The sequence below is a fragment of the Dermochelys coriacea genome, chromosome 8 (genome assembly GCF_009764565.3).
Source record: "Dermochelys coriacea isolate rDerCor1 chromosome 8, rDerCor1.pri.v4, whole genome shotgun sequence".
NCBI lineage: Eukaryota > Metazoa > Chordata > Testudines > Dermochelyidae > Dermochelys > Dermochelys coriacea.
The window spans coordinates 4665844-4689252 of record NC_050075.1 but is presented as its reverse complement, the minus strand read 5'-3'; the positions used below and the strand labels follow the sequence as shown (position 1 = coordinate 4689252).

Genomic DNA, 23409 nt, shown 5'->3' with positions numbered 1-23409 from the left:
CTTTTCTCTTTGGTGTGGATGGGTAAATGTGTTTCAAAGGTGTAATGCCTCTAATCTTGTATGTATTAAAAGGGCTCGCATGTGAGGCAAAGGAAAGAAGTTTACTTCGATGATGGACAAAGGAAAAAGGATTGGCATGATAAAGAAGCTATAAGGAGGGACTTGGAGCGCATAGGTATGTAAGATCACTTATAAATGTATCTAATGTGGACCATAAAATGGAGTGGTCCCTTGTTCAGCAGACTGAAGGTGGGGGAACAGCATGCTTGTATGTTCTTAACACTGTTCAACATCAGCTGCCTCTGTACCTACCGCTCATGAGTGACAGGGAATGAGAAGCATTTTCGTTAGTCTCTTGAGTAGGAAGATGGTGGCAGCATATTGGCACTTCAAGGGTGGGTGCTGTTTAAAAAATTATAAATGCCTTTACAGTTCCGACAAATATTGCGGACCCATGAAAGGAGAAACATTGTTTTGTAAAATCTACAAGCGCTGTCATTCTAGAAGAATCTGTTCTGTTTCCATAGTTTGACACACAATTCGGAGTGCTTAAATTCTAATACAAAAGAGTTATGATGATGAAGGACACTCAAACATGTGGAAATGTAAAGTTAAGGCTGCCTTGTTCACCTTAATAAAATGTTTCCAAGATTTCCCTTTTAAATGTCAGTGCCCGCTTTGGGATGGGGGGTGAGGCTGAGATGAGAAATGTTTATACCATGTACAGGCACTCGTATCTGTAAACCAAAAGAAACCTAATGGATCCAGCTTTGGTCCTACCAGTCTCTAATCCCTTCAATTCTGGCTTCAGAGTGAAGAGCTTAATGTTTCATATTTGCACAGCTGAGTGTTTCTAGCAAAAAGTTGAAGTTAACCCAGTGCTGAGAATTTCTTAGAACTCAGAATATCAGACTATGTACAAACAGTGTTGTTGAAGAATTTTCACAGAAAAGATGACTGCTTTTGTGTCAGTCTCTGGCCACTTAGGCTGTGATTCGCCATGATGATACAGGTTTATTTTGTATCTATCCATAGGAAATGGAGAGCAGGGAAAACCTTATCCGATGACTGATGCAGAGCAAGTGGACCAAGCATACAGGGAAAATGGCTTTAATATCTTTGTGAGCGATAAAATTTCTCTTAATCGCTCCCTTCCAGATATCAGGCACCCAAAGTGAGTATACACTTAGTATTTGTGCTAATGAAAGTCTAGATGCCATAATTTGCCATTCCCACTAGAATTTATTCTATTTCTATATTTCATTTTTATGTACTGTTGGAGCCTCAACCCTTTCGGGGAGGTGGCTACCTCCTGCCTCATAGATCACATGCTGATTAAATTGTGTACTGAAATGGCCACAACCATAGAACAATTAAAGCAAAATGTTTATGGTCATCTCTCTACTGGAAATTGGATTTAAATGTCCAGCTCACTTGACAACTGCACCAAAGAGCCATCAGATGGTAATGGTCACTAATTACCTGGGTTAGTTTTGCATAAGTGACCAGTTGGAAGTGAGACTGTACAATGCCGTGAGACATTAATTCCTCTTGGAAGTCTGACACAAACTAAGTTTCACAATCTTGAAACATCCAGGAGGGAAAACCAATTTTGGAGCATTCCACAAAGATTGACTAATACTGTGAAGGGTCTATGAAGTGAATTTTCTCAGATACTCAGGGCTTTATTATAAACTTCTCTTTCTAGGGATTATAAGCATGGCCACAAAGTAGCTCTAGTCAGAAACTACTTTTGACTCTTGAATTCAGCTAGTTAAGATGTCTTTCCTGTGGAGTGGCATCAAATTTTACTTAGTTTTTCTCTAATTGCTGTGGAGAAAATCCATCTTGTTCATGCAGTTGTGAAAAGCTTAAGCCTTTCCTAAAAAATGCCACAGAGTGCTTTTGATTATGGGGGGTATATAGTTCTTAGTCACTTTATAAACTTATCTTTTTAAATACTCGAGTGTAAATTTCTTCCATGGAAAGCTTTTTCAAACTTGATGGCAGTAATTTCATCTAGAAGTCTTGCAAACAAATTAGAAGCTAGGACTCTTTTAAAAATTATTTTTTCTTTTTCTGTCTCAACTTTGCTATCTCATTATGAACATAACTGAGCTTTAGGCAACTTCAACTCTGCTAAACTGCATTTATTTGGATTGTTTTGGGCTTTGAGAATTTAAGCTTCAGATGGTACCAGTCTCCCTTAACCTGAGGAATTAATGTATTGGCTCTTGTTCCCTAATGTTTCACTAAGTTGCAGAATTAGCAATCGGAAGTCAGCTACTTTGACTTTTTTAAAATGTTTAACTTCAGGCTCTGGTCCCTAGTTAAAATTAATAAGTGAGGTGTCTGGGTCACCAACAATTTAAGCTGACTAATGATACCAATGCAGCTGGTTTTCTTGAGTTAAACTTCCCTTACCATAGCAAGTTATAATTATGTGAGTCTCGAGAAGAGGATAAACAGTACTGGATATAATTGATGATAGGATTAGCTAGAGAAGTAAACAGGGTTATATTTAAAGGAGACTTGAAATGAAGACACTAATGACCGAAAGTTTCTGATGTGCATTTTCCCCTCCTTAAAAAGATGTATTTGAAAATGGAGTATTTAGTGTTTTATAGTGATGTGATGAGGGCAATTATAATGAAGTTTGGGTAAGATGAAGTCTATAAGAGCATTTTCCAAAGAAGTGAGCATGTTGTAGAATACTCTGAATTAATACCACCCCATTAATTTCTGGAATAGGAGATGAAATTGGTTTTATATTCAGGAATGAGCCCCAGGCAGAAGGTTATAGATTTAAGATTCTCACCAGATACAGCATGTGTTGACCTGTTAAACATAGAAGCTCTGGTACAGGGTGCTCGATCACCTTGAGCACCAGTAAGATACAGACGCTCCCCGGGTTACACAAGACCCGATTTACTCAAATTCGCACTTACAGAAAAAGCTCCGTAAGCCAGAAATAGGATTTTCGAGTCTCAGAAATTTTTGCGTAACGTACGGGTGTATGTTTCCAACTTGCATGAAATTTGAGTTACGCAAGACTTTCCGGAACGGAACGATTGCATAAGTCGGGGAGCGTCTGTATAGCTTTCTGGTTCTCTTGCTCACTTTTCTTGTGTGCTGTAAACAGTATTCGAATAAGACATTGTGCTATATTGCCCGCTAATGTTAGAGGGCTTTTAAAGGAATTGTAGAAATAATACCTGGAGAGAATAAACTTTGTTTGCAAACCTGACGGTGATAGCAGTTAAATATGATGCTGATTATCCCCAGCCCCTCCCCATTTATAACCTTTTAGACTAAATAGCCTTATTCTGTCTCACCTGTAACTTCCCATAGTATCTTTGCTTTCATCTGCTCTTTGCCAGCTGTTGGGGGCTGCTAGTAGTAAACAGAATAGTACTTCTGTGTTGACTCTGTTCAAGTGTAGCTGGAGAGGATCAGTAAGAGTTTTTAATGAAGCTGAGCCACTAGAGCTTTCAAATAAACTATTCGTAGTCTTATTTTTTAAAAAAAAGAAATTAGAGGTAGCTGATATGCAGTCTTTGCTTTTTCCTCCCCCAATAACTAGCAGATTTAAGGGTGAACAAATGGGCAACAGATGTTTTCCTAGTGCTGTGGAATTTATTCTTGATCATAAAATTGCAATCATTGACTAAAACTTGCACATAGTAGTCAGTGATTTATCTTGAATGAACTGTCACAGTAGATTTTTACAAGACTCAAGCATGTGTTTCACAAGCTTTCACAGTGATTGAAGTAAATGCAAATCTTCCATACTGTGCTTTATAGTGATTGACACTGTCAATGTTGTTAAATCATGTGAAAACAATGATAAGAATGAACCGTGAATCCGTGAATTTTTGTTACATTGCAATCGCAGAGATGCCAGCCATCCCTAATTTTCCATAATCCATCCAATTTGTGCTTGTAATTACTAATTTAGGCTTCAATGTGCTAATTTTGCAAGCACCCATTTTAGTGTGTGTGTGTGTGTGTGTGTGTGTGTGTGTGAGAGAGAGAGAGAGAGAGAGAGAGACAGACAGACAGACAGACAGACTTGCCACCGCTTTGGTCCAGTGAATACACCAAATAGCGCCATGGCCACCAGGAGTGGTGGTGGAGGTGTGCAGCGTTCTTCTCCACTGACGCTCGGACAGCACGGTAAGGATCTGACAGGAGGCAAGCCTCGGTGATTTTGAACAGGTTGGAGCACTGCTGGATTCACCGCCAAGTCACAGACTGCGTGTTCCACGCTGACTGCCCTGTGTGGACCCTGCTGGTGCACTCTCGGTACCACCAGGGCCCACATGGGGACAAAAGGCAGCATGCTGCCTGTGACTTGGGTGGTGAATTCAGCACCCCAAAATCCACGAACTCTCACAGTGGCTTGCCTCCTGTTCAACCCTACTGCACAATCAATGAAGGAGGAGAAGCTGCAGGAGGAGGCGGCAGTAGCCACAGAGGAGGAAAGAGGGAATGCAACGGAGGATGGAGAAGAACAGGATCATCCCAGGAAGGCAGCCAGCGCAAATGGCCAAGATAATTAAAGGCCTTAGGGGCAGAGGAGGGCAGCTGTCCTAGAGCCAGTCCTCCTTTTCTCCCTGTTTGGGGGTGGGGATTGGAGCAAAATGGGGGGAAGCTCAGACCCTCTTCTTGGCCGTACATAGGGAGGGGATGGGGGGGGAGAAGTTGGGAAAAGGAAGAGATCCAAGCAATCTCCCTAATTCCTCCCTAACTTTTTTCATAAGCATCCCATAAAGTCTGAGCACAAGGCTGGCATCTCTGCTATTGCTGTCTACAACAAAACCATATGCGAGTCCCTGTGAGGAGATGCTGACGTTCCAGCAGGTTTTGAACATTCTTTGCTGCGTGCATTTGTGAGAAATGTGACACTGTGTCTGTTTACTTGTATGTTTATAACTTGTTTCATCCCTGTCTAGCTGCAATAACAAGCTGTATCTGGAGAAGCTCCCAAACACCAGCGTGATAATCCCATTCCACAATGAAGGATGGTCATCTCTCCTCCGGACAGTGCACAGCATCCTAAATCGCTCCCCTCCTGAGCTGATAGCAGAAATTGTGCTGGTGGATGACTTTAGTGACAGAGGTACAGTGACTTCCTATGTAGCATCTCTACCTATAGCTACATAAACTACATGACAAAATGCACAAAAGCATAGTAAAGAAGAGTAGAGTATTATCATCTGCCAAGAGCCAGCTTTAGGATTTTGGTGTCTCCAGTAACAGTCAGCTGATGTCTCAGTAAGACCTTCAACAGAACAAGAAGCTGCATTTCCTGCAGCACTTGCATTACTTTAGGTATTGGTGGCAACAGCGATTTTTCACAACGCTGAGCTTAGTCTTGGTGGTAAATAAGGAAAGTAAGTGCTATTAATGTATTCATCAGCAAAACTCTGTGAATATTGGGTTCTTAAACACTTCCTATTCTGGTTTCTTAACCGATCAAAAGTGACCTTTTTTTAAAATGGGATTTTCTTCCTTCATACAGAAAATAATTCTGAATTATGGAAAATATTAAAATTAATCTTGATGAATTGTTTTCATCCTAGAGACTACATGGTTTAACATTTTTAGCTTTCCAGAAGTAAAAATAAATTTGGAAAATCCATAACCTTCATAATACCCAGCTCTCGTATTGCACTTTTTACCAATACATCTTAGTGTTTTACAAAGGAGGTCAGTATCATTATCCCCATTTTACAGACAAGTAAACTAAGACACAGTGGCATGTTGTCTTAGTATTGGTCTCATAATAATGGCCATGTTGGGTCAGACCAGTGGTCCAGCTACCCCAGTATCCAGTCTTCTGACAATAGCCAATGCAAGGTGCCTCAGAGAATGAACAGAATAGACAAACAAGTGATCCATTGTCTCGTCCATTCCCAGCTTCTGACAAACAGAGGCTAGGGACACACTCAGAGCATTATGTTGCATCCCTGCCCATTCTGGTTCATAGCCATTGATGGACCTATCCTGCAAGAACTTATCTAGTTCTTTTTTAAACCATGTTATAGTTTTGACCTTCACAACATCCCCTTCCAAGGAGCCACAGGTTGACTGCATTGTGTGAAGAAATGCTCTCCATTTCTCTTTCCCCTTCTCTAGGCACAAAAAACACCAAGCAATGAAGAATCACATTGTCCATTTATATCCTGATTTGGATTTATACTGATGTACCTGTTTCAGAGTAGCAGCCGTGTTAGTCTGTATTCGCAAAAAGAAAAGGAGTACTTGTGACACCTTAGAGACTAACAAAGTTATTAGAGCATAAGCTTTCGTGAGCTACAGCTCACTTCATCGGATGCATTCAGTGGAAAATACAGTGGGGAGTGTATTTTCCACTGAATGCATCCGATGAAGTGAGCTGTAGCTCACGAAAGCTTATGCTCTAATAAATTTGTTAGTCTCTAAGGTGCCACCAGTACTCCTTTTCTTTTTACTGATGTACCTGAAATCCCTTACAGTGATAGATTAAGTATAACCCATAAACAATATTAAGTCTCCATTCTGTATTCGCCACATGGCTCTGTTTGTTCTGCAACAGAAATTGTACAGCACAGCAAGAATTCAACAGTATAGTTGTAGTGTAGTGTGTGCGGTCACTTGTTTTCATTTCTATAGACTAATGAGGGCAGAAGCTGGAGATAAGCCCAACACAAAGTGGCATTAGGTTTTTACACAAAAAGGGAATGGCCTTAAATTTGATGACTCTAATGAAGAACCATAGTGGGCCAAGCAAATAATCACCAGCATGATTCATCAGCAAAAAAAATACAGCAAGTTTTGTTGTGGTTGCAGCCCTGGTGCTTAATTTGTAATGAGATTGGCACAACTGCCAAAATAACTTGTTCCTTTGGATCTTCTTGGACCACCATATGCGATGCTATATTAAATTAAACTGTGATTTAACTACTTAGGATAAAGTGAGGGCTAGTAACCCTCACGCTTCATGGCATAAAGTAACCATTAGATGGAAGAAATAATTCCGCTAACCTCTTTTATGTTGTTGCAATCTGAAGTCTCATGTGGAGTTTGTACCTTCTCTGAAGCATCCAACATTAGCCAAAATCTGAGATGGAGTACTGGCTTTATGGTCTAGCATCAGTCTGGTCTAGCAATTCTTAAGGTTTTTTTTTTCCATTTTAATTATCAAAGAACAAGAAGGTAATTACTTTATGCTGCAAGGTGTTTTTTAAACAAGATCCTTCCATCTGGAATTACACAAGGAACACACAAAGAAAAGGAGTACTTGTGGCACCTTAGAGACTAACAAATTTATTTGAGCATAAGCTTTCGTGAGCTACAGCTCACTTCATCGGATGCCAAGGAACACAGGGCTCTCTCCATGAGAGTGCTATTATGAGAAGCATTTCCAGATAAAAATCTTGAGGGTGAGAAATAGCTGCTATGACTGATTCTGAAGCTCCTGTAAAAGCATTAACTCAAACACCAATCATTGGTGCTCTGACCCATATTGACTTTGAAATGCTAAGTGTTGCCCTCAGCTACAGTCCTTCTCCTGAAGTGTTACTTTCACTAGCTAGCAGGCAAAGCATGGTAGTTTGAAAAGCTCATTAGGCTATAGATGTATGGCACCGATATTTAAAGTATTTTGAGACTGTCAGAAGAAAACACATTTCAGGAAGCCCTCTTTTCTTCATCTTGGCATAAAAGATTAGGAACAGAAAAGTGAAATTGGGTCATTGGATCGACCCTTATGCTGTAACCACATCTGCATTGCATAAATAAGTTTGTTTTCCACACCCTACTTAATCATTGTTGATGGGGATTGTTTCTGCCCCAAGTAAGTTTTTGTTTTAAGTTTCATTCCTCTATTTATTCTCCTTTTTTGCACAATGGCATTCCCTGCTGATCCCAGCTGCTTTTTCTGGTGACTGGTATTCTTTCTTCACCACACTGAAGTAATTTCCAAATCCCTCTCTGTCCCTAAATAGACTTTTTCAAAGTTTTGAGGAGGCAGAGGCAGCAGCAAATCCTTAAATGTGTGATCTTCACTTGAAAGTCAACCACTCTGAAAGCCCTGGTTTTTTCGGGGGCATGGGGGTGTGTAATTTAAAAAAACTTATTCAAAATGCTTGGGTCTGGGACTGAGAATTCTTGTAAAGTTAACAGCTGCATAATGCGTGTGTCTCTCCCTCCAATGGAGCTTTATCTTTAAACGTTGCGCTTAAAAGGTTACATAGCTTCCTTGGGCTTGATCCAGTTAGAACACTGTTCTGGCCATGTGCTTATACCAATGTTAAGATGGACAAGAATTGAAGAGCTTGTCTTATGTCAAGTTACGACAGCTCACTTGGCTGTGCCAAAAATAAAACTAAACCAGTGGACATTTACATAAAAAATAGTCATTTTTTTTTTCTGTCTTTCTAAAACATGAGTGAACTAGTACTATAGAAGTCAAGGAACTAATGGTAGTGCCTTGAGCCAGGGATACGTGGGACTAAGCTTCTCTCTCTCTCTCCACTTGGTGTCCTGGCATAGCTCCATAAATCTCTCCCAGTTCACCTCTCCAGAATTACAGACCTGTTTATAATTAGATGCTCCAGCTGAGATCAGGACCCCATTGTGCTAGGTGCTGTGCAGCGAGTGAATGACGGCCCCTGCCCCAAAGAGCTTACAGTCTCAATAAGCCAGGCAGGCAAAGGGTGAAAAGGTGGTGTGGAAAGTGACTTGTCCGAGATCATACAGCAGGTCTGTGATAGAGCACCAATTCTGCATCTCTTTCTAGTCCTGCATGATGCCCAAAGCTACTAAAAAGTATCACTTTGACCTCTTCTCACCACAGCCTGCAATAATAAAGTATATTTTTAGGGTTGGCTTAAGAGGATTTTGCCAACAGATCACCCAAACCCAAGTATGATTTGAGGTAGTAAAATATCAAATGTGTTCTGCTTGCACCTCGAAGCAAGGAAAGTTTAGAGGAGTGTCTAAACAGCCCTGCCAGACCTTTTTGATATAAGTTTATTTTGTAGTGATACACTTTTGAAAAGCTGGGCAACCCTAGTAAGCCTGTCAGACCCAGTGTTCAGGTTCTGTGTGCTTAGCACTGAATCACAGTGAGCTTGAATTTATCTTGAGCTGGGAAAGTCCCTGAGGACTTCCATGTACGTGCTGCAGTTTTATCCATACCTTCATTTTAGCAGAAGTTGTCTAGAGAATACTGCAAGCAGTGAGACTGTTTTCCTATCACTTACATTTTTGGCTTATTTTAACACTGTTTACTCAGTCTCTTCATAGGAAGTGAATCTTTGTATTTCAACCTGAAAATGTTACTGCAGAGGATTATATTTGTGACTACCATAGTTGATATGATAACTTGGCTACAGCTGCCAGGTATTAAATCCCTCTTACACTTTTAATCTGTGTTCAGCTTCAGACATAGGGACTGTTCGGGAATTTCTAGTGCTGAGAAGTGGGATGGGAAGTCATCAGTGAGCAGGTGAAAGTAGATAAGAAGTTGAAGAAATATAGGGGGAAAAATGGGGGCAGGGGGGTGTTTGGATTTGGTGGCTGCCAAACTTTGTTCCAGAGCACACCGTTAAAGGCAACTGTTTTTTTTTTGCATTAGTGAAGCCCTTAGACTAGTGAATTGTTATCTGGAAGTGTCAACAAAGAGCTATTTATTTCTTAATTTAAGGAGGGATACAATTCTGTGACCTATAGCAGTAAACATTTTTCAACCAAAAAAGGTTACCCTGAAAACAGTGCATTTTAATATGCTCCAGCAAAGGCCTTACTAAGCAGGATTTTTGAAATGTTTAATTTATTACTCAGTAATACAGTACCTCCCTCTTATACAAACACAGTGCACTGTTTTTTCATCCTGCTTCTTTCCCATGCCTGTAGTATAATAGATCAGATCAAAATCTATTCTTATAAAGCATATGGTAGCCAATAACTAGCAAGAGAGCGAAGTTACAGTAGAAAAGGCTAGCTGTCTAAATGGTCAACGTGGCACTCTTTCTTGAAGTACACTAAACATTTTACATGAGTTTTGAACTGTAGACAGGGGATCCTGTTTGCCATGAGTTGTAGAGCATGTCATGCTTAAGCAACTGTTCTTGCTGACGCATGTCCCTTCTCTAGCCTGAGAGCCATTTCATGGCACTTTCTTCTTCACTAGGCCATTGTCTCATATCTTCTATAGGGGTGCCAAAGAATTTCAAAGTAGCAATTATAGTTCTTATTTTAGACCATGACACTGACTTATTACTATATTGTGAGGCTGCTTCCACCTTTTAATAGCTAGTTTCTAGCATCTAAGCAGTATTCCTGATAAGATCACCAAAGTCTCACGTCCCTCATACTCTTTAGCCACAAATCTAGTTGGATCTAGTTCTTGGACATGCTTGCAATATAAACATTGACTTCTAGCAAGAATTGCTGATGTTTTTGACTTGTAGAAAAATGTAAGTTCCTCCAGTTGGCTGCATCAAACACTTGGAAAAAAAAAAATTGAAACATGGGAACTAACCTGCCCAGCAGCATGTGCCTCTTAGTAAAAATTTGTTGTTAGGTTTAGAATGTAATAAGATGAAACTGTCAGGTCATGTGAGTTCTGCTGCAAACGTATCTCAACTTGATTTCAGGTGGCCACACATGTAATAACAGCAATCTTTATGGGTAAGCCGAGATCAAAATGCCATAAGTGTGAATTATGACTTCACAATTCCTGATCATAAATAAATGCTTAGCTATGGTAGTTCTTTGTGGATTTATAGTATTGTGTTTAATTTCATTCATTAATTCTAATGATCTGAGTTAAATTATTAAGCTCTTTTGTATCCTGGTTGGCAGGACCTTAATTATATCCCTTGTTATCAGAATGGCCCTAAGAAAAATAAGACACTATTCCTTATTTTCATGTGTATCACTCTTCTCTTGGGGACTGTTAGAGGTAGAATTTGCATGCTTTTTGATTACTTCATCATATTGCTGTTGACTGGTAAATGAGTATATTTGCCCTAATAGACTATGGGGGGAGAAGTTGTTGAGGTGCAGGTCAATTTGAAACAAAGCTTGTTTTCTGCTAGTCCTCATGACCTTTTTTTAGAAGTTGATTAGGGGCACTGTATGGTTTAGGGTAGTCAGTAAAAGTGTAGGAGCCAATCACCTCTAGATCACCAGTTTGAATCTGACTCCAGCTGCAAAGAGACTAAAAGTCATGATCCATCTACTGTTTGGTCTGTGTGAATTGAATTGATGGTCTCGGTGTACATGCTCGTACACAGGCATCCCTGTTGCATAAATCGCCCTCAGGATTGCATCTGTATTCTTGTGAGTTTGAAGTTCAAAAATGGAATGGGAGTGGTGTTTGCACTGCCACCTCACTCGTGCAGGTGGTATATTGTCTTTCCAGGCCAGGGTCAGCACATCTGGAGAGGGCAACAGGTGAGTAGTTTGTGCTGCTGTTGCCTGTTGCACTGGTTTTGAGGTTAAATGGGACTTCAGTTTTGAGTGCTGTCATGACAGAATCTTTCATGAGTTTAAGAACTTTAAACTAATGAGCTTAGTCCCCACTGTGTGTGGTGATTTTGGTACCTATTGTGCATGTAGGCAAAAACCATATGTCCTCTTTTTCCAGTGAGTGGCTTCTTTATGGACATTCTTTATCTTGGATCAGAAAACGGAATGTCACCTTCCCCATGGTTGTCCAGACTTGAACCTCAGGCCCAGCCAAGTGCCACTCAGCACAAGACCGAAGGCAGGAGAAGGGCAATGCAAACTATGACCTTCTCCATTCCCTCAAATCCTGGGATGGGCCAGGGGCTGAATTAGCCTCCAGTTCCAGTGTCAGCAGCCTCACTACAACACCGGAGAAGGTGAAGAAAGGATTCTGTAGTGAGGTTGTGCAGCCCAGTCTGACCACATCTCCCTCTCATGCTGATTCTCTCAACCATCGTACATAGCTGGTGCGGTGGAGCCTTCTACAACTGGGGGACAATCTTCTTGTGCTGGGAGTCAAATTCTACTGTTCCATTAGTTGCTCTCCTTGTTCACGTTGGATTATAAGCAAAGCCTCTTCCAGCTAGAGAATAGATTTGAATAGCAGCAAAATGCCATTTACAGGGAAGAAACTTCAGAGAGTTAGTGTGTTGAAACATCTTGGAAGATTACACCTAGTCAAACAATATGCTTGTGGCCATGTGTGCCCACTTACTCAGATCCCGGGCCATGCTCGACCCCACTCTGTCCCACTCAACCCTTTCCTCCAAGCTCCATCCCCTGCCCCACCTCTTCCTGCTTCATTCCGCCCCCTGCCCCTGCTCCGCACCCCTCCTCCCCCAGCGCCTCCTGCACACTGCTGAACAGCTGATCTGCGCTGGGTGGGAGGCACTGGGAGGGAGGGGGAGGAGCTGATCGACAGGGTCGCCAGCGGGTGGGAGGCATTGCGGGGGAGGAGGCACTGATCCGCAGGTCTGCTGGTAGGTGTTGAGCACCCACTATTTTTTTTTTCCTGTGGGTGCTCCAGCACGTATGCTTGTGGCAGTCCATACTTCTCATTGCCACAGTTGTCTTGGATCAGAAGTTGTCAGTCATCAAAAGGAAAGTCAACTTGTGAAAGCAAAATGTTACAATAATTGCCAACATTTAAATTTTTCTGTCTGGAATGGAACATCATTGGATTTGTGAGCCCTTTCTTTGATGAAAAACATGGTGGGTTTTTTCCTTTCACCTTTCATGCCATTGGAAATTTTTACATTATTCAATTTGTTGAATCTTTGTCTGCCACAAGGCTGTAATGTAATTGTTGAACATAATTTAAAGAGCTGGATCACTGAGTAAGCAGCCTTTTAAAAAAAAAATACTATGTGCAGAAAAAAGGTATATTTATGTAACAGAGGTGGTTCAGAATGACCTCTGATAATCCTACTTACTTTACCACATAGCTCCAAAGAAGTGAAATTAGTGGCTGCTGCTCAGTGTTGAAATGTTGAACATCAGTCACTTATTTTGATACTCAATCATCTGGATATTGACTGACAGCCCATTCTTACCCATTTTTAATACTGCTTTTGTATAAATGGCTGAGTGTTTTAAATAAGGTATTGTCCCTTGTTAAGACATGACAGTCATAGCTTCACTAAAAAGTCATGCAGAGATGTATCTTTAAAGCTTTTACGTGTTAAAAACACCACATTAATGCAGTGAAATTTGAGATCAAGCATTCAAAACACTGGAATCTCCAAAAATTAAGGGTCCTCTGGAAAAGTTTACTCTGTCATGTTGCCAATTTTGCCATTTTTATTGGGTTCATTAATTATCGTATTTTGTTGAGATTTAACTTCTACAAATACCTTGTTAGATGCAACTCCTGTGATGACATAATTGTTCTAACCACTACCTGACCTCAACTGAATGCCATTTCCATTTGTTCAACCTAATATTGCAATGAGACACTTGATACGAGCCTCATGTTGATTACAATATATAAAGCCCTACTTGTTCTGGGACCCAGTTATCCAAGAGACATGTCTGGAGAGCAAGTTTTTTGTTTTGTTTGAAGAATCTTATCAATTGGTAAGCACAGCAAATTGGAAATCAGGACATCTAGGTTCTATTCCTTTGGGACAGCTAGGTCTCTGCTTGAGCATCCCATTATCCTTGCACCTTCAGAAAGCTGAAACCAGATACATTCCCCTCTCTGTTTCCAAAAAGTATGTGCTATTTCCTTTGGGCTCTTTCAGTATAGCTGGAAATGTCTCTTAAATGTTTTTCTTTACTTCCAAAAATTTTGTTCACTCTGCAAATTGAGCTGTTCTGGGAATATTTATTGTCCTGGTAATCAGATTTTTTCCTTCCGTTTCCACCCCTCCTTTTCCAGGTTTTATTTGACCAGTAGAGTGTGCACTGAGGATTATAGCTGTTCTTTAACAGGGACGCTAGTGTTAGTAAGCTAGCTTAACTCCCTCTCTGGGAGGCATCTTTTTAAAAAAGTGGTGTGAGCTGAGGACCCTTCACCCCTCACAAATAGCAGTTTGTCAGGGTTCCCTCCCCACTCTGAACTCTAGGGTACAGATGTGGGACCTGCATGAAAGACCCTCTAAACTTATTTCTACCAGCTTAGGGTAAAACTTCCCCAAGGCACAAACTTTTTGCCCTTGGGGGATACGCTGCCACCACCAAATGATTTTAACAAAGAATTAGGGAAAGGATCACTTGGAGTTTCTATCCCCGCAAGCCTTACACCTCCTTTCCTGGGGAGGCTTGAGAATAATATTCTAACCAACTGGTTACAAACTCATCACAGACCCAAACCCCTGGGTCTTAGGATCAGAGAGAAATCAGTCAAGCTCTTAAAAGAAACAAAACTTTATTAGAAAGAAAAAAAAAAAGTAAAAGAAGCACCTCTGTGAAATTAGAATGGAAGATAATCTCACAGGCAGTCAGATTCAAAACATAGAGAATCCCTCCAGGCAAAACCTTAAGTTACAAACGCACAAAAACAGGAATACGTATTCGCTCCGCACAGCGAATTTCACTAGTCAAAAACAAAATCTAACGCATTTTCTAGCTAGATTACTTCCTAACTCTATAGGAGTTGAATTGCTTGCTTTCTTGATCTGTACCTGGGCAGACACATCACACAGACAGACCAAGCCTTTCTCCCCCCGTCCCCCCCCACCCAGATTTGAAAGTATCTTGTCTCCTTATTGGTCATTTTGGACAGGTGCCAGCCAGGTTACTTGAACTTCTTAACCCTTTACAGGTAAGAGGATTTTATAGTCCCATATCAGAGCTTTTTTAACCCCTTCCCTTTAAATTCTGACAGTTATTCCTTCTTTGGGCATCGTCTTCAACAGTTCTTGCTTTGTTTTGTATTTTGCTCTTTCCTCATGTTTGGCCAGCACTTTGTTGTATCCCCTCAGCTTTCTTCACAAAGCCCTGCTGATTGCTCAAAAGTTTATCCACAGTGGAGACTCCAATAACCTTAGGTTTTAAAACTGCAGCTGTTAAATATGAGTCTTACCCATTCACTTCTGTGCCAGACACACTACTAGCCACACTAGCTTGTTTTGCAGATAGGCTCCTCTCACTTTTGGTTTCAGTCTCTCTCCTTAAATCCCGCATTTAAAAGTGATCTTATGCCCATATGGAATAGTCTGTATAGAGAAAAGAATGTGGACACGGCTGCTTGGGCAGTACCAGAAGCAGTGCAATTTTGCCCCCTGGGTATATAGAACCCAGCAGTCGTAAGTGCATAAGAGTGATATTACAAGCAACATGCTGGTTGAAAGGGAGAGGAGAGGGAACCTTGTTAATTTACAACTGATTTGACAATGGGTGCAACATCAGGTGCATGTTGAAAGTAGCCTGGTTTCATTAAACATATCTGCATGGTTTTAATTGATAGAAATCATGCTTTTAATATCTCAAAGGGGAAAGGATTAATACTTGATTTATTTTTAATCTTAAAATGAAATGGTAAAGGATTTATCTAGCTAAAAACATTATCTTGTCTGTAGACACTCATTTTACAAGTCACTCTTCTCCTAAAATGCACGGTTAACGCATGAATATTAATATACAGTGATTGTACTTGGGACAATGTGGTGACAGTCATTTGTGGTCTTACTAAAGTTTGAATGTGACCTCTCGTATTACTTTAACCATGGAAGAGCATTTACTCTTCATACAAAGCTGATTAAAGAGTGAATTATAGTGTAATTAACTTACTTTAGAGTCTTACAAACTCTGTTTACACCAACAGCCCATTTTAGTTCTTACGTTGTATTGCTTTTCTTTAAGGAACTGGTTCATCTGAAACCTTTTCTTGTAGCTTCACCAAGTTTTAGTAACTGCTCTAAGGACCTGTCAAAAGATCAATTTACTTTAATTGAAAGTCCAAGAATGAAAATGTTTCCCCTTCCCTTTGGACATAGTTCTAGATCCGTTCAGATTTGTCTAGACTCAGAACATGGATATAGGATGCTGAAAATGTGCCCTCTGACACTTGGATTTGTTCAGTGCCTCACTTAATTTTTTTAGATATGTGAAAACTGGAAATTTGACCAAAAACAGATGTTTCTTCCCTTTCCCTTTCATTAGAGTAGAACTCCTCTCATGTAACATACTCGTGTACAATCAAATCCCACTACGAACTACTGCACACAATCAGAACAATGAGATAGTCTAGAGGTTTAACACTAGCTGATGTATTGAAGTCAAATTGCAACTCCGGAACTCTTAAATGCTGTAGATGAAAAATTCAGTATGCATTGGCCATTTGTATAAAAAGTGTTTTTACCCTTGTGGAGATTGGGGATTCAGGGTAACATTTTTAAAAGTGCCAAAGTAGCATAGGAACGACAGTAGAACACCAGAGTTACAAACTGACCAGTCAACCGCATACCTCATTTGGAACCGGAAATATTCAATCAGGCAGCAGCAAAGACCAGAAACCCCATACAATAAAGTACTGTTATATGTAAACTACTAAAAAAAGGGAAAGTTTAAAAAAAAAATTGACAAATAAACTGTTCCTGTACTTGTTTCGATTAAATTAAGATGGTTAAAAGCAGCATTTTTCTTCTGCACGGTAAAGTTTCAAAGCTGTATTAAATCAATGTTTGGTTATAAACTTTTGAAAGAACCATAATGTTTTGTCAAGAATTAAACAACCTCCATTCCCAAGGCTATTCGTAACACTGAGGTTGTACGGTAGTTGACTTTTGAAAATAGGACTTAAGTGTCATTGAAAGACAGTAGGGTTCAGACTCCCAAGTCACTTAAGAACTTTCAGATGTGTTGTTTCACAGTCTAGAAACAGTGACTGTTCGTTCTCTGAATTGCACCAAGGGATAAGAGGAAAGGTTCTTTCATGGATCAATAACTGGTTGAAAGAAAGGGTAGGAATAAATAGATAGTTTTCACAATGAAGAGAGGTAAAGAGTTTCCTGCAAGAAGCTGGGAATATGTTCAACATATTCATTAATGATCTGGAAAAGGGGTGAACAGTGAAGTAGCAAAGTTTACAGATGACAAATTATTCTTGATACTTAAGTCCAAAGCAAAAGAGCTCGAGGGATCTCAAAACTGGATGACTTGGCAACATGTGCAGCAGCGATCAAAAAGGCTAACAATATTTTCAGCACTATTAGGAAAAGGAAAAAATAAGGCAGAAAATATCATAATGCCACTAAATAAATCCACGATGTGCCCACATATTAAATACTGTGTCCAGTTCTGGTCACCCTATCTCAAAAGATATAGTGGAACTGGAAAAGGTTCAGAGAAGGGCAGCAAATATGATCCAGGGTATGAAACAGCTTCCATATGAGGAGAGAGTAGAAAGATTAGAGTTGTTCATCTTGGAAAAGAGATGACTGATGGTGTTGTGATGAAGCTCTATAAAATAATGAATAGTGGGAAAAAGTGCTTAGAGAAATGTAGTTTACCCTTTCACACAACACAAAAATAAGAGGTCTCCTAATGAAATTAATAAGCAGCAGGTATAATACAAGGAAGGGGAAGTACTTTTTCACACAATGCACAGTTAACTTGTGGAACTCCATTACCATGGGAAGTTGTAATGGCCAAAAGTATAACGGGCTTAAAAAAAAACTGGATAAGTTCCTAGAGGATAGGTTCATCAATGGCTATTAGCTATGATGATTAGGGACACAACCTCATGCTTGGGACAGCTCTAAGCCTCTTATCAGAAACCAGGAGTGGAAGATGGATGGATTGCGCCACAAATGCCCTTTTCTGTACACTCCTTCTGAGGCTCTGGTATGTGGCACTATTGGAGATGGATACTGGGGAAAATGGACCATGGTCCGAATCAGTACGGCAGCTCTAATGATCTTGTGTAAGTAACATAGCTTTTATATGTTTATTGCGGTAAAATTTGTAAATCCCAAATTGAAGTTAACTTGTAGCCCAATTCAGATGCTCATTTTGTCTTGCAAAGGCTGTCTAATCAGTTTATTCTCCCTCCCTTTCACCTCTGACCTCTGCTTTATAGAACTGATTTATTTTAGGGTACTGTTATATAGGAAATAAACTGAGCTCTGGATCCATAATCAAATTTAACTACATAACCTCATTTTAGAGCCACTAAATTAAGTACTATTGATTCTTTGAGTGCTTGCATATGTTCATTAAACTGTAGGTATATGTTCAGCACATACACCAGTGACGGAGTTTTCCCTAGCAGTACCTATGGGGTGACCCTGCCCACTTCCAGGCTCTGAAATGAGGGTATAAAGGGCACAGTCACTCCACTGCTCCTTCAGTTCCTTCTTGCAGTTGGTGGGTGGAGCGTTAGTGTTCCCTATGAACAAGCAAACCTCATACATGGATGTTTTCCTGTTTCTGTTGAACAAATAGCTCCTCTATGCATACCTATGAGTATCCCAGGGTGATTGTCAAGCTCAAGCAAGATCAGGGTAGAATGATCCTTCTAGCTCTAACCTGGCCAAGACACAGATAGTGTTCACATCTCCACAAGCTGTATCCTGTCATCAGAGACCTCCACAGAACCATGATGGGGTGTTTCACTCAGATCTGCAAATGCTGCATCTTACAGCCTAGTTCATCAGTGGTTGAATGTAGAGGAAGCACATTGCTCACTGGCAGTCCAGAATGTGCTCTTTGATAGCAGAAAGCTGTCCACGTGAGCTGCTTGCTTGAGTAAATAGAAGCCTTTTTCCATCTGAGCAGCATCCTCTAATGTACCCCTGACTCAGATGATGACTCAAACAGCTCTGGACTGCCTTTCGCACCTTAATGAATCAGGTATGGACTTCAGCTCCATTAGGATGCGTCTGGTCACCATCTTGACATTTTACCCTTGTATAGATGGTGTCATAAATATAAAGGGAAGAGTAAACACCTTTAAATCCCTCCTGGCCAGAGGAAAAACCCTTTCACCTGTAAAGGGTTAAGAAGCTAAGATAACCTCACTGGCACCTGACCACAATGACCAATGAGGAGACAAGATACTTTCAAAGCTGGGGGGGGGAACAAAGGTCTCTCTGCCTGTGTGATGCTTTTGCTGGGACCAGAGCAGGAATGCAGGTCAGAACTCCTGTAAAGTCAGTAAGCAATCTAGCTAGATATGCGTTAGATTCTATTTTGTTTAAATGGCTGATAAAATAAGCTGTGCTGAATGGGATGTATATTCCTGGTTTTGTGTCTTTTTGTAACTTAAGGTTTTGGCCTAGAGGGATTCTCTGTTTTGAATCTAACTACTCTGTAAGATATTTCCCTTCCTGATTTTACAGACTTTTTTTTTAATTAAAATTCTTCTTTTAAGAACCTGATTGCTTTTTCATTGTTCTTAAGATCCAAGGGTTTGGGTCTGTGTTCACCTATGCAAATTGGTGAGGATTTTTATCAAGCCTTCCCCAGGAAGGTCCCCACATCTGTACCCTAGAGTTCACAGTGGGGAAGGAACCTTGACATAGTGGCAGAGCAGGGATCATTTTGAGATCAATTTTGAGATTTTTTTTTTTTTGAACCAGAAGCACAGATTTTAAAAGGACATTTCTCCCCCCCCCCCCCCCTTTGGGCTTCTTGGAAACAGGTTTTAAGCTGAAAGCAGTTAGGTTTTTTTGTCTCTGCCTGGGGGCCTGAGCAGAGACAAAAGCGATTTGTCTTTTTTTGAGCTGGAGTTTTCTCTACCTCAAGGTAGGGTAGTTAACCTCCTTCAGGGAAATTCACAAGTTTTTCACAGACCTGGAGGTTTGGGGGGAAGGGGGGGAGTTTTTGGTTTTTGTTTTGTTTTGTTTTTAGCTAAGACAGCTAGAGGGTTTTTCTGTCTATTTGCCTGGAGACAAAGGATTTTTCTGTAGGCTGAGAATACTATCAGAGAACATAGGTATCAGGTTACAACACTCCCTATTTTATATGCCATTTAAACAAAACAGAATCTAACGCATATCTAGCTAGATTGCTTACTGACTCTTTACAGGAGTTCTGACCTGCATTCCTGCTCTGGTCCCGGCAAAAGCATCACACAGGCAGAGAGACCCTTTGTTTCCCCCCCCCCCCCCGCCCCAGCTTTGAAAGTATCTTGTCTCCTCATTGGTCATTGTCGTCAGGTGCCAGCGAGGTTATCTTAGCTTCTTAACCCTTTACAGGTGAAAGGGTTTTTCCTCTGGCCAGGGGGGATTTAAAGGCGTTTACCCTTCCCTTTATATTTATGACAGACTGTAAGACTGTTTTCATTTACCCAATCATGACCAGGTTCCTGAAGGGTCTTGATAGGCTGTTTCCACCTGTCAGACGAGCACCTTTCTGGCATTTGAATCTGGTGTTGTCTGCACTTATGGACCCTCCTTACGAGCTTTTGCAATTGTACTAATTTTACACCTGACAGCACAGGTAACTGCCTTAGTGGCTGTCACCACTGCCAGGAGGATGTGGGAGCTGAATGATTCAGTCACTGATCCACTGTACGGTTTTCTCCAGAGACAAGGTTCCTCTCAAATGTGGTGTCTGTTTTTTCTACCTGAATCGGTCTATCTGCCAGTTCTCTTCTTGAAACCACATATACGTAAGAATGAGCGGAGGCACCATACCTTGAATATTGGTCAAACATTGGCGTTTTACCTAGATAGGGCAGAGCCTTTTAGGGTATCTTCATCTCTTATGCAGAATGTATGAGGGGCCATCTAATTAGAAATTAGAGACTTTGGAAGTGGGTGACTAGCTGTATTACAGTGTGTTATGCTGCCAGAGGAGTAACTCCTCCAGACAAACTCTCAGTGCACTCAACTAGAGTTCATTTCACCTCAGCAGCATTTGTGGCACACATGTCATAATGATGGACACCTGGGGAGCAGCAACGTGGTCTGTCTTTCATACATTTACCAGGCTTTACGCACTGTCCACTGCATCACAGAAGGATGCTAATGTAGGAGAGGTGGTCCTACAGTCCCTCTTCTGATGAGCCTCTGTGCCTCACCATCTCAGATAACAGCTTGGGGATTCGCCTGCAGCATAATGGACCTATGCAAGCACTCAAAGAAAAAACCATTACTCACCTTCACGTAACTGTTGCTCAAGATGTGTTGCATATGTCCATTGCACAATCCACCCTCCTTTCCCGATGCATTAGTGTCGGCCATCAGTTCCGGTGCAAAGGAACTGAAGGAGGGGCGGGGAGATTCTGCTCTTTAGGCCCTCAATTTGGAACACAAGAAGCTTGGCAGTGGCTGGAGCCACCCCATACAGGTACCACTAGGGGAAACTCTCCAGCACCGGTGCACAAGATGCAAGAACACCTACCGTGTAATGGACGTATGCAACACATCTCGAGCAACCATTACAAGGAGGTAACTTTTTTCATTTTTATATTAACTTTCTAAATCTTGAAAGTATTGATATTGTGGTATTTCCATTCTCAGATGTATGCATCTTGATATAAGGACATTCAGCTGAAAACTGCAATGTTCAGTATTTCATAACTAGCTGGAAAACATGAAAAATATTCTGTTTATGCATTTGGAAGGGGGCAGGTATATAGAGCCCCCAAGTAGCTTTGTTTGATAGCAAGCCTGTTGCAAAACAAGTTCTACACAATTCATTTTTCAGTTCTCACAATTAATTATTGTAAAATTAAGTTACTCACAGCTGGAAGAATGATTGGGAAAGAGGGACTATGGGGGTTGATGGAAAGGATCCAGCTTATTACAAGCAAACTGTATCTAAGCTAATTACTGTGTAGTTGGAAAGATGTCCAGCTAACGAAACAAGATTCTGAAGCAGATTTTCCATCCCTGTTTCAGTTTATGAAGTGGATCCCAACTACATTGTTTGCTACTGTGAACACCATGATATATGTAGCTTGCATTAGCAATGGATTGTGGCAAAAATCCCCCACCCCACCCACTTTGAAGCAAGTGCCTTCATCTGCTAGGAGTAAAATATCTAGATAACTGACAGCTGCACTACAAATCAGCATTTTAATGCTTTACAGCTGTTTCTCTGCATAAGTTAATTAGAAATGTGATTTGAGCACTGTCATTCCTCGTTGTGTGGTGTCTATTATTGATAGTTTTCTTTTTTTAACAGGCATTATAGGCAGCATCGGTAAAGCAAGAATTCTTACATAGGGACTTTAATAACAGGAGTTCAGTCTAAGTGTTAAATTTCTGCGCCGTTAACAGAGGCATATGACACACTGGCCAACTCTTCTGTTAAAAAGGAGACAGTACTGCTTTCATATATAGCCTATGAAATTCTTGATTTGTCCTTCAGGAGAAACTCAGTCCTCTTGTACATCAGAGAGAGAGATTATAGTAAAGAAATGAAGCTAGTAATTACTGAAATAAGAGATCTGATGTGGAATCTGACAGGACTGAGCTACACCCAACCTAGGGTCTGATTCAGAAAAAGTCTCTAAGGACAGTGTTTAGGTATTTTCCTGAGTCAGGGCCCTAAGAAAGTTACCAGGCTCTTTGGTGGGGTAGTTGCATGTTCATGGCTCAAGTCTTAAAGGCAGTGGCTCTTTGCATGCGTTGCAGATACGCATGCATGCTTTCCTTGTCTGGGATTTTTTGTCCAGGGAAAAACTCCAGCTGAGTGCTGGTTCTGATTGGCTGTGAGGTGGAGAGTAACACTGGGTGACATCCTCACAACAAGAGTTTGTGTGTATTTGACAGGTTTCAGAGTAGCAGCTGTGTTAGTCTGTATTCGCAAAAAGAAGAGGAGTACTTGTGGCACCTTAGAGACTAACAAATTTATTTGAGCATAAGCTTTCGTGAGCTACAGCTCACTTCATCGGATGCATTTGGTGGAAAATACAGAGTGGAGATTCATTCTCTCTCTCTCTCTCTCTCTCACACTCACACACACACACACACACACACACACACACACACACACACACACACACACACACACAGAGAGAGAGAGAGAACATGAAACAATGGGTTTTATCATACACACTGTAAGGAGAGTGATCACATAAGATGAGCCATCACCAGCAGCAGGGGAGAGAAGGAGGAAAACCTTTCATGGTGACAAGCAAGGTAAGCTATTTCCAGCAGTTAACAAGAACATCTGAGGAACAGTGGGGGGTGGGGTGGGGGGGAGAAATAACATGGGGAAATAGTTTTACTTTGTGTAATGACTCATCCATTCCGAGTCTCTAGTCAAGCCTAAGTTAATTGTATCCAGTTTGCAAATTAATTCCAATTCAGCAGTCTCTCGTTGGGGTCTGTTTTTGAAGCTTTTTTGTTGAAGGATAGCCACCCTAAGGTCTGTAATCGGCTGACCAGAGAGATTGAAGTGTTCTCCAATTGGTTTTTGAATGTTATAATTCTTGACGTCTGATTTGTGTCCATTTATTCTTTTACGTAGAGACTCTCCAGTTTGACCAATGTACATGGCAGAGGGGCA

The 23409-nt window shown here is 40.8% G+C and overlaps 1 protein-coding gene across 1 annotated transcript in view; it reads left to right on the top strand.

Moving 5' to 3' along the window:
* The window catches only part of GALNT10 (polypeptide N-acetylgalactosaminyltransferase 10), a 132012-nt gene that overhangs the window by 56215 nt on the left and 52388 nt on the right, over positions 1-23409 (top strand). Inside the window, exons 2-4 of the mRNA XM_038415015.2 lie at positions 73-175; positions 1036-1174; positions 4956-5122. Coding sequence (XP_038270943.1) covers positions 73-175; positions 1036-1174; positions 4956-5122 — 409 coding nt within the window. The remainder of the gene's footprint in view (positions 1-72; positions 176-1035; positions 1175-4955; positions 5123-23409) is intronic.